Consider the following 12,486-nt stretch of genomic DNA (forward strand, 5'->3'; position numbering starts at 1 on the left):
TGAGGAGGTGTAGTATCATGTAGCAACAGAGACAGTAGGAGGAGGCCAATCTTACCATAGAAGATTGTTATTACTGCTTGTCCTGTAGTGATGAGGGAAATATCTATACAGTTACATATTGCAATATTAAGTATTGATTATTTTTTATTATTTTTAAATTATAGATAGCGTTAGCTAGCGGTAGTCGGCTGTACCTGCTTTAAAACAAATGTTCTAATGCTCTCTGTCATCTCTCTCAGACATATAATGAGTAATATGTGTGGAACATCCAATCGCAGTAAAATCACATTGTCGAATCGCAATACATACAGAATCGTGATAATCGCAATACATATCGCATTGACACCTAAGTATTGTGATATTATCATATTGTGAGGTCCCTGGCAATTCCTAGGCCCATTATCCTGCCATTGCTTAGGATAGGAGTAGTGGAATTGGAGTTCAACTAACACCACTTAGCCTAAAATTGACCACAAAGATGCTAAAGGACAAGGGCCAAGTGAGTTTTAGGACCTGTCGACTGGAGAAAGCCATTGTATGAATTAATCTGTTTGATGTTATGGCAGACATCCGCATGCATGTTTTACCCATTTCTTCTGTAATCCCTGCCAAAGCCAATAATGATCTCATTGTCGTTAGAATATATTATTATAGTGTGATTGTGCATCAAGTGATTGGGCCTCAATTCGAAGAGCATATCTGGATAATATGTAACACCACTTTTAGATCCATTTGTTTGGCAACAATAACTGGGTAGCATATCTATCTTGACTGAGAACACATGAGGGCATCCAAACTGTCCACAGGACTTTGAATGCTTTAACATGATTGAATAGAGTTAACAGCACCACCTCTCGAACGGCTATTCCTCAATAGTTGGGTGCCTAGGCGTAATAAACATTCAGTTTGTGATAAAAGCACCAAAATGTGGCACACGTTCATTCATTCAACATTCTCTCCTTTGTTTTGAGCCGGCATATCAGGAAATTGACCAACAAGTTGTTCCTGTAAGTTGTGTGCTGTTCACTCCTTCATCAATGTTAATGCACAATATTTGCTGCATGTGATTCAAGCTGACTGAAATACAGCTGATTCAAATAACTAACTCGTCATCAAGCTATTTGAATTTTTTGAATGTTTATTTTTATTTTTCAGGAGCAGATCAGCTATAATATTGCAGATTGTGGCTTCTATCAATGTAATTGTCTGCATCATTTCCAATCCCCAATATATTTTTGTTCTATCTTTATTATTTGCCCCTAACCCTACCACCCCTCTGCTAATTGGAGTAATTAACAACAATACTTAAGCTTCTACTTCCAGTTTATACATACTATATACATTTTACGTATACAGTATATTTTGCATTCGTTATATTTTGTTTGTTTTTAGTCCCAGCCTTCAGCTACCCTCAACCACTCCCATCTATCTCTGAAGACCATCCAGTTTTGATTTCTAGCTGCCATATATTTTTCCACTGTTCTGAGATGTTTCACAAAAGTTCTGAACCTTTCTATTCTAATAATTTCTACAAATTGTATGTTAAAGATAAACGAGAGAGAGAGAGAGAGAGAGAGAGAGAGAGAGAGAGAGAGAGAGAGAGAGAGAGAGAGAGACCCAGTCCCAGTGGAGAGAGGGGAACCGGCCAGGCAGAGACAGCAAGGGCGGTTCGTTGCTCCAGTGCCTTTCCATTCACCTTTACACTCCTGGGCCAGACTACACTCAATCATAGGATCTAGATGAGTCTTCACTAAAGACTTAAAGGTTGAGATCGAGTCTGCGTCTCTCACATGGGTAGGCAGACCATTCCATAAAAATGGAGCTCTATAGGAGAAAGCCCTGCATCCAGCTATTTGTTTAGGAATTCAAGGGACAGTATGGAGGCCTGCGTCTTATGACCGTAGCGTACATGTAGGTATGTACAGCAGGACCAAATCGGAAAGATAGGTAGGAGCAAGCCCAAGTAATGTTTTGTAGGTTAGCAGTAAAACCTTGAAATCAGCCCTTGACTTAACAGGAAGCCAGTGTAGGGAGGCTGCACTGGAGTAATATGATCAAATTATTATAAATTGTTATTATGGTTCTAGTCAAGATTCTAGCAGTCGTGTTTAGCACTAAATGAAGTTTATTTAGTGCTTTATCCGGGTAGCCGGAGAGTAGAGCATTGAAGTAGTCTAATCTAGAAGTGACAAAAGCATAGATACATTTTTCTGCATCATTTTTGGACAGAAAGTTTCTGATTTTTGCAATTTTACGTAGATGGAAAAAAGCTGTCCTTGAAACAGTGTTGATATGTTCGTCAAAAGAGAGATCGGGGTCCAGAGTAACGCCGAGGTCCTTCACAGTTTCATTTTAGACGACTGTACAACCATCAAGATTAATTGTCAGATTCAACAGAAGATCTCTTTATTTCTTGGGACCTAGAACAAGCATCTCTGTTTTTTCCGAGTTTAAAAATAGAACATTTGCAGCCATCCACTTCCTTATGTTGAAACACAGGCTTCCAGCGAGGGCAATTTTGGGGCTTCACTATGTTTCATCAAAATGTACAGCTGTGTGTCATCCGCATAGCAGTGAAAGTTAACATTATGTTTCCGAATGACATCACCAAGAGGTAAAATATACAGTGAAAACTAAAGTGGTCCTAAAACGGAACCTTGAGGAACACTGAAATTTACAGTTGATTTGTCAGAGGACAAACCATCCACAGAGACAAACTGATATCTTTCCGACAGATAAGATCTGAACCAGGCCAGAACTTGTCCGTGTAGACCAATTTGGGTTTCCAATCTCTCCAAAAGAATGTGTTTGCAATCGCAACAAATTTTGGGAGGGGCAGAAAACAGTTTTCAACCAGCGAATGAGTTGTGAGACTACTGTAGAGCTCACCACTCCCCCTAACAGGGAGGGGGCCAGAGACAATTACTCGATGCCGACACATCTTTCTAGCTGATTTACACACTGAAGCTATGTTGCGCTTGGTGACCTCTGACTGTTTCATCCTAACATCGTTGGTAAACATACGTGGATAACAACATCCCTATACTCTCTACACTCGCCAGTTTTAGCTTTAGCCAGCACCATCTTCAGATTAGCCTTAACGTCATAATGACAAAGCAAAAACAGTATTTTAGAAATGTTTGCGAATTTGTAAAGTAAAAAAAAACATGAAATATTACATTTACATAAGTATTCAGACCCTTTACTCAGTACTTTGTTGAAGCACATTAGGCACTATTACAGCATTGAGTCTTCTTGGGTATGACTCTACAAGCTTGGCACATCTGTATTTGGGGAATTTCTCCCATTCCTCTCAAGCTTTGTCATTTTAGATGGGGTGCCTTGCTGCACAGCTATTTTCAGGTCTCTCCAGAAATGTTTGATCGGGTCCATGTCCAGGCTCCACAGAGGAACTCTTGAGCTCTATCAAAGTGACCATCAGGTTCTTGGTCACCTCCCTGAACAGGGTCTTCTCCCCTGATTGCTCAGTTTGGCCGGGTGGCCAGCTCTAGGAAGAGTCTTGGTGGTTCCAAACTTCTTCCACTTAAGAATGATGTGTCCTTGGGGACCTTCAATGCTGCAGAAATACTTTGGTACCCTTCCCCAGATCTGTGTCTTGACACAATCCTGTTTTGGAACTCTATGGACAATTCCTTCGACCTCATGACTTGTTTTTTTTCCTTCAAATCCTTTCCAAATCATGTCCAATCAATTGAATTTACCACAGATGGACTCCAATGAATTTTTTGAATTATCTCAAGGATGATAAATGGAAACAGGATGCACCTTGGCGAAATTTCAAGTCTCATAGCACAGGGTCTAAATTCTTATGTAGAAATATATTTTGTTTATTATTTGTACAAAATGTGCAGAAATTCTTTACCTGTTTTGTCTTTGTCATTTGGGGTATTGTGTGTAGATTGCTAAGGATTGAAAAAAATATATATATATTTTAGAAGTGTCTGAATACTTTCTGAAGGCACTGTATATCACGGTCTGGTTATACTAACAGGTTATAGAGCAAACACTGCAATTAACACAACACATAGGTTGTAATATGGCTTCCCCAGTGATTTTTATCCATGCACCACTACTGTATCAAAGCCAGAGTTACATTTGTTCATATCCTTTGCTAGTTAGTGAGTTATTAGCCAAGTTATAGATCATTTGAAGTCAGCAATGGGGGAGTGATTGCTTCTTACAAGAACACAAAACGTGTACATTTCTAGACATCTGTGAAAAGTGAGTCAGGTCTTAAAGGGGCAATGTTTTATTTTGAGACAGGATTGAATACGCTAAGTAGCCAATAGGCAGAAGGTAGCATCATGTGTCTGATTCTCTGTAATAATGGTATGAAATAATAATACATTTTATTTTGTAAAGGGGTTTCTTGCATCAAATGACACAACATTTTCAATCACCTCCTGGTCTGAAGAACAAGTGGAAACAGGTTTTTTCAAAGGTCTCATGGAATGTAGGCCTAAATTGAACACCACACATTAGCTGCTACTGTAGGCTGAATGGTACAACAGCTATTTCCATGTAAAAAATGTATGGGATCCATTTCTCTGTTGTTTTTGATAGTAAGCCACTCTAGTAACTTAAAGTGGGTACAGCCTCAGAGTTCACATTAAACACACACTGGAAGTTGCACAGAATTTTCACAACGTTCAAGTTTGCGCTCAGCAGACCTGAAATTTAGTCAGGGCTGAATTTCTTCTGAGGGAACATTGGTGTGAATGATGCTGAATAGGTGTAGACAAAGAAGAGCTCTCCAGTAGGTGTACCAAAACATTCAAGGGCCCACCTTTCTCCACAGTCGTATAGACTACACAAAGAAATGAATACATTATTTGGACATACTCATTCTAGGAAATGGGTATTGAAATTGAGAACACAAAAAAGGGAAGGAGAAGAGACCTGTAATTTTCCACCAATAACTCACTTTCACTCCTCCCAGGGGTGGAGCAACACTCATATGTGCTATACATACTACTAGAGCAGACCTGAGGGAAATGAACAGAACTGACTGAGTGGAGTGCATGGGATGGGGTGTTGGTCCACTCTGCAGACCAGATAGTTATTCATTGCTGAGGCCATCTTATCTAGTAGCTCCTTTGAAAGCCAACACTGTCTAGTAAAACCCAAAGCCTGTTCTATCTTTGAGGGGAATTGCTCCTTCTGTGACGGTAAGACTTGGCTTTTAACCTAGTTTTATTTTTCTTGTTGCATCAACTTAACTATTTAACATGTTTGGCATGTTTGATTATTCTGTGTGTTACATTGGAATGGGAGCTACACACTGAGTGTTCACAACATGAAGAACACCTGCCCTTTAGTGACCAGGTGAATCCAGGTGAAATCGATGATCCCTTATTGATGTCACTTGTTAGATTCACTTCAATCACTGTAGATGAAGGGGAGGAGACAGGTTAAAGAAGGATTCTTAAGTCTTGAGACAATTGAGACTTGGACTGTGTATGAGTGCCATTCAGGGGGTGAATGGGCCAGACAGGATTTAAGTGCCTTTGAACGTCGTCCTGTTTGACACCGGTTTGTGTCAAGAACTGTAACGCTACTGTTTTTTTCATGCTCAACAGTTTCCCGTGTGTACCAAGAATGGTCCACTACCCAAAGGACATCCAGCCAACTTGACACAACTGTGGGAAGCATTGGAGTCAACATGGACCAGCATCCCTGGGGAACGCTTTCATCACCTTGTAGAGTATGGAATCTGATGAATTGAGGCTGTTCTGAGGGCCAAAGGGGGTGCAACTCAATATTAGGAAGGTGTTTGTTCCTAATGTCTTGTACACTCAGTGTACATCATTAATCCTAACACACTGTGGGATGTCAGGTCAACCGACTCCCAACATATTGATGCTAAAGATGATAAAGAGAGAGTTTACCCAAGTTACAGAATGACACATCGATTTTGTTACCGTCTAAGCAGTCCCTGGCATGGGTCCCACATGCTAACTTTTAAGCAAAAGTTTATCAAAAGCTAACTGTTGGAGCTCCCGAGTGGCGCAGCAGTCTAAGGCACTACATCTCCGTGCTAGAGGCGTCACTACAGACACCCACTAAAGACACCCTAATCCAGTTTGTATCACAACTGGCTGTGATTGGGAGTCCCATAGGGCGGCGCACAATTGGCCCAGCGTCGTCTGGGTTTGGCCGGTGTAGGCCATCATTGTAAATATGAATGTGTTCTTAACTGACTTGCCTAGTTAAATAAAGGTTCAATAAAAGCATAAAAAAAGAAAATACATGCACTTGTGGTACAAATCCCATTCAAGTCATGGGACCGATATTAGAATATTTTGCGCATCATGTCCAAATCATCCGAAAGTATCAAAAATGTATTGAGAAGCTCAACAGTCTCCTACAGATGTTTTGAGCATGATGAGCATGGATTGCTGTTATACCTTATCCATAGACTGCTTCTAGGGTCAGGAAACCAATATGTCAAAAGATATAGATCATCCTAAATATGTTCAAAGGGCATTGTGTCATTGTACTTTCCCCCCCCTTAGAATAAATAGGCATAATAGTTTTGTAATGCCCATAATTGTCTCCTGGAAGGAAGCCTTTTTTAAAATGGTGTAATCATACCTAGTTACATTGTATTATCATGTACAGTGCCTTCAGAAAGTATTTACTACTGCTGTGGCGGTCATGACATTTTGTCAGCTGGTTGTTGTCATGCAAAAGCCTGCCGGTCTCATGGAAATGTACCTTTAATTAACATAAACACGTTTAGCAATTCCAGGGCTCCATGCTTACAAGCCACTGATGCACACCTTTGGAGCATCTATATTAAAAAAATAATAATTATATACTGTACACCATCACAATAAATCCATGATTTATTTTAGGGAGGTTTAAAGAAACATGATATGAAGAAAAGTTATTTCAGAAGGACAGAATATGAGTTGTCCTACTGTATGTTTTCGGGCTAAGCGCCATGCCATAAGCTGTAGGCGCGTAAATTTAGGAGATAAGATATGCGTAAGTCCCATGCCTTTATTTTTATATTATATGATTTTATAGTAAGAAGAATAGAATTGAACTTAACTGAATAAAATAGAAAGGATGTTTTTCCCATTCTGTAGCGAGTGCGCATATGAAGTGCATGAAAGTTGAGCGTTAAAGTGATAATTTGAAACAGGTCCTATATGCTAGATTGAGTTTTCTGTCAATTTTAGTTGTGAATAATACAAACCTTAGAATTACTTAGAAGTGAAATCATATATGGACTGCACGATAGGCTATTGATTTGAAAAATGATTTGAAAAAAACTTCCTTGCCTCAGGCTGCACACGCTGTTTGCTCATCAAGTGATCATATTTTCACCTATAAGACTATTCTCAATGTAATCCAAAGCGCAATCCAAAGCATCTCTCACTCACATGGCTCTCCATTACCTGATTGGGTCGTTCTCACAGGCTACAAGTCAGACACATCCAGGACGCAACTGCACGTGTCCGTATCCAATTCCAAGGTGCATATTGAAGATATTGGAAGAACTGTTGAAATGTACTTTTCGTCAGTCAATAAGATGAGTAGGCCTAACAAACAGCAAAACCACTAGCCTATGTCAATCTACTATCCCCCATAGTACAAAGTCGACCTATTCTGTGCGAGAAATAAATATTCCAAACATAGTCTGGGACTGTTGCGGGATACAATAGATCACAAATTAATACAACCACACGCAACATAACAGAACATTTAGCTTAGAATGTTGATAAACTATTAGTTTATTTATTCACATTATAAGCTCAGCAATGTGCACATGGTAGTAGGCTATAAGCGCAAATGTTCCATTAGTGGAAAACACCATTATCAAAAGAGACCGCAAATGCAATTATGCATGTCATGCTTTTATTATAAAGGTTCATTTTTGTCAACATTATCTTCCCCAAACTTGAAACTCACACACTCTTTATGTATGACAGTTAGGTTCTACACCCATTGTAATTAATGTGCTTTAGTTGTGACACAAACCTTATCAAACATATGCCTATGGGATAGGCTACATGGACTGCAGGAAAAGGAGGACCGAGCATGCCCCCAATCTCATCGACTGGGCTGTAGTGGAGCAGGTTGAGAGCTTCAAGTTCCTTGGCTTCCACATCACCAACAAACTAACATGGTACAAGCACACTAAGACAGTCGTGAAGAGGGCACAAAAAAACCTATTCCCCCTCAGTAGACTGAAAAGATTTGGCATCGATCCTCAGATCCTCAAAAGGTCCAAGAGGCTTCTAAACAGCTTCTACCCCCAAGCCATAAGACTCCTGAACAGCTAATCAAATGGCTGCCCCCCTTCTACGCTGCTGCTACTCTCCGTTATTATCTATGCATAGTCACTTGAATAACTCTACCTACATGTACATATAACCTCAATTAACTTGACACCGGTGCCCCCCGCACACTGACTCTGTACCGGTACCCCCAGTATATAGCCCCACTTGTTATTTACTGCTTCTCTGAGGCCTCCCAGGTAGCTCCGGTTCGGACACCCGGGCCCGACATCACAACCAACACCAAAACATAACAAAAAAACACTCTCTGATGCTTCCATTTGGTGAGTCGTCATTCTGCATCGATGTACGCTGATAGTCGGGAAGCAAGTTCAGGGAGTGAATACGTTTAATAAATAAATGAACAGCGCACCAACATGACACAGAAACAGAAACAACGATGACTGGGGAAGAAACCAAAGGGAGTGACATATAAAGGGCAGGTAATCAAGGATGTGATGGAGTCCAGGTGTGCGCCATAACGAGCAGCCTGGTGACCTAGAGGCCGGAGAGGGACACACGTGACACTACACCTGTTGTATTTGGTGCATGTGACAAATACAATTTGATTTGACATGTTTGTTTCTTATGCTGGGCATAATTCACAAGTGATAATTTATAATTCACAAGTGATAGGCTGATATTGTCACCCATCAGACTATTCTTCATTTAGTCTTGTCTTTACATATACTAAATAATATATGTGTGACATTTGTTTTGATTTAGAATGGACCGTTATCATGTACCTGTATCGAAACAGGGGCAGCGGAAAAGATACATGTCATCTATGCACTTAAATAGCACGTGGAGGATGCTTTTCCCCATGGCTCATTTTCATACCAGCCAGGCAGGCTATACTCCTGTTGTAAATATAAGCAATGTGCATAATATTAGGAATGTTGAGTAATAAATATCATAGGCCTAGCCTATAGAAAGGTGATGGGATCCTCGTCTTTTTATTAGCGGTTTTCTCCCACGATTGCATAGCCTATAGAAATGTTGCGCAACATGAGCTCATGGGCTCTCAGGAAGTGTTTGATTAGATTTTCAAAACACATTTGCATTGATGTCAGAGTGATTAGAGGGACAATAGAGTGTTGAGTACCAGGCAGTTAGCAAGTTTGGTAATTTAAATAGCAGCAGCATCAGAGCTTGGAGAAGTCTAATTACTGTGACTAAATGGTCATGTGGAATTTGACTGCCTTCATGACTCATGACCGCCGGTGTGGCGGTAATACGGTCAAATCAAATCAAATTTTATTTTATTTGTCACCGAGGGCCCTCACCTCCTCCCTGTAGGCCGTCTCGTCGTTGTTGGTAATCAAGCCTACAACTACAACTACAACTACAACTACGCAACAGCATGCTTAAACTCTAATATAAACTCTAATATGCATATAATATAATATAATATAATAATATGCATATGGGTGTTTTGACTTCATCATCACCTTAGAAAGCATTGTCCATTATCATTGTGTTAGGCTTTGAAACAACAACCACAATGAACATGTTTTCCACTCAGTTTCAACCTGTTTTAGAACTTTTTTCTTCAAATTGACCAATCACAGTGAGGTGAGTTTTAAAAGTATGATAGGCCTACTGTTTTGATGATGTGTTTGATGTGATTTTCTATTGTATTTGCCTTGATATCAGAGTGGTTAGAGGGACAATAGAGCCCTGAGTACCAGGCCATTAGCACCTGATGGTTGTTAGCAAGTTGGGTACTACCAACTCATGTCCAGTGTATTAAGAGGAGATTACTGTGACTCGGTCAAGTGAAATTTTGACTCATGAATTCCAGTGTGGCGGTAACACGTTGGCAACACTGCAACAGTCCTAATATCCACACCCCATTTTTTTCTCCATATTTAGTTTTGTTACAGCCTGAATTTAAAATGTATTAACAATTTAGTTTGTCAATGAAAAAAAATAATAACACAAAATTGAAAGTGGAAATGTTTTGATTCAACCACTTTGTTATGGCAAGCCTCAATAGGTTCAGGAGAAAAATGTTGTGATATTTAATGGTTGTGATATGAGAACTGAAGATGGATCAACAACATTGTAGTTCTTCCACAATACTAACCTTAATGACAGAATAAAAAGAAGGAAGCCTGTACAGAATAAAACATATTACAAAACATGCATCCTGTTGGCAACAAGGCACTTAAGTATACAAAGCGTTATGTTTGGGGTAAATCCAACACATCACTGAGTACCACTTTTCATATTTTCATGCATGGTGGTTGCTGCATCATGTTATGTGTATGCTTGTCATTGGCAAGGACTAGCAAGTTGTTTAGGATAAAAATCAATGGAATACAGCTATAAGCACAGGCAAAATCCTGCTTTCCAACAGACACAAATTCACCTTTGAGCAGGACAATAACCTAAATCAAAAGGCCAAATCTACACTGGAGTTGCTTACCAAGACAATATTGAATGTTCATGAGTGGCCAAGTTACAGTTTTGACTTAAATCGACTTGAAAATCTATTGGCAGACTTCAAAATGGCTGTGTAGCAACGATAAACAATCAACTTGACAGAGCTTGAAGAATTTAAAAAAGATTATAATTTTTTAAATAATGTAAAAAATATTTTAAATAGGATTTTATGAAGAATAATATTGTACAATCCAGGTGTTGGAAGCTCTTAGAGACTTACCCCAAAAGACTCAGCTGTAATCGCCACCAAAGGTGCTTCTACAAGGTATTGACTTAAGGTATTCAAGGTATTAAATGATGTAATATGTTTTCAACCTGTCATTATGGGGTATTGTGTGTAGAGAAAATATATTTAATCAATTTTGAATACAGCTTGTAACACAACGAAATGTGGAATAAATCATAGTGTATGAATACTTCCTGAAGGCACTTGTATGTATGATATTCATTATTGTTGTGTAATTCAATTTAAATATGGTGAATTTTAGCTTTAGTGAATGTTAATGAATTTTCCTATGGAATTAATTAGCTTCTAGGATAAACAGCATCTTCCCCTGATACAGAGAGTAATTGATTTCTATGTGCTCCAAATGTAAAGTATTTGACTTGAACAATTTTACCATTGTCACATAATTGAATAAAAGAGAACAATGCAGACATCAAATTTCAATTCAATTTATACTGGGAAGTAATTAAACACTGTTGGCTTCCCATGTTCTTGGGTTCATTTCGATTACTGCTCTCTGCACTTGTTGTGCAATGTGCAGTCAATGACAAGTCTGAGCTTTTTCTCTAACAGTCGACTAATCTGTTTATACACTAGCACATTGTTTCAGCGATTAGTTTTCAGGAAAATTTCAATCTAGTTTCTCTCCAATCTGTGGCATATATCAGCATCCTCACCACTGGTGCCTTTGGTCAGCTAAAGACAAGTGTCTTCAACCATTAGAAAGGGAGGGAGTTTTTTCCCCAGTGATGAAATGTATGTTTGAAATTGGGAAAGGAACTAAAAGTGTTGCCTCCACCCCCCTCCTTGTCACATGTCCCTTTCACAGGAAAGAAAAGTTCCTGGGTTAGTGGAGAATTAATACAAAGGAGAGACGCCACTTCAGCTACGGTCGGAGACAAGGGAATCGAGAGAGCAACGGGGCGACGTCGCACGCCAGCCGCTGTTACTGAAACATACCGGTGTCCAGAAGAAGACGAGCAGCAGCACGGACATAGACTACATCCTCACGGAAGAGAAAGAGGTCCCTCTGCTTGAAAGCGCTCCTGACTGAAGCATGGCGGAAAAGCAGTTTCCGGGGATTCTGGTGAGTTTAAGTTTATGTTTATTGTATTTCTATTTAGTCTTTCCCCCTCCCTCCCATACTCATCTACACACACACCCCGTCATAGACTGAGGGGAGTAGGTCGCCACACAAGTGTCTGGTGGGCAGACAAGAGGAGTTTTGTTTAGGACTGGTAAAATAACTTGTGGAGGCTTCTCTTCTTTAAGGGTGGCAAATCACACTTGAGCTACAGTATTGTTTTGTCAATGATGAGGAATAGTGGTGTGCAGCTGTTGCCCAGCAATTGAACATTAGTTGACCTTATGCTGTTGATCATGTATCCCTTTGTTACTTGGTCACTGGTCTAGCCCTATAGACCAAGGATCAGCTAACTGGATGACAACTGGAAAGACCTATAGTCTATATAACAAAATGTAGGCTAATGAAATAAAAACATG

The 12,486-nt window shown here is 39.6% G+C and overlaps 1 protein-coding gene across 5 annotated transcripts in view; it reads left to right on the forward strand.

The window, feature by feature from the left end:
* The window catches only part of LOC112226939 (sodium- and chloride-dependent glycine transporter 1-like), an 80,483-nt gene that overhangs the window by 17,047 nt on the left and 50,950 nt on the right, over positions 1-12,486 (forward strand). For 3 of the 5 annotated variants that reach the window (XM_042308380.1, XM_042308379.1, XM_042308383.1), the window contains exons 1-3: positions 4,810-5,189; positions 5,601-5,725; positions 11,813-12,070. Coding sequence is in view for 1 of the 5 variants with exons in the window: in XM_042308383.1 (XP_042164317.1) it covers positions 12,041-12,070 (30 nt within the window). In the remaining 4 variants the exon portion in view is untranslated. Of the gene's footprint in view, positions 1-4,809; positions 5,190-5,600; positions 5,726-11,812; positions 12,071-12,486 lie in introns of those variants that run through there. The other 2 variants (XM_042308382.1, XM_042308381.1) reach the window with 2 other exon arrangements.

This window comes from Oncorhynchus tshawytscha, linkage group LG28, assembly GCF_018296145.1.
Source record: "Oncorhynchus tshawytscha isolate Ot180627B linkage group LG28, Otsh_v2.0, whole genome shotgun sequence".
NCBI classification, from domain to species: domain Eukaryota; kingdom Metazoa; phylum Chordata; class Actinopteri; order Salmoniformes; family Salmonidae; genus Oncorhynchus; species Oncorhynchus tshawytscha.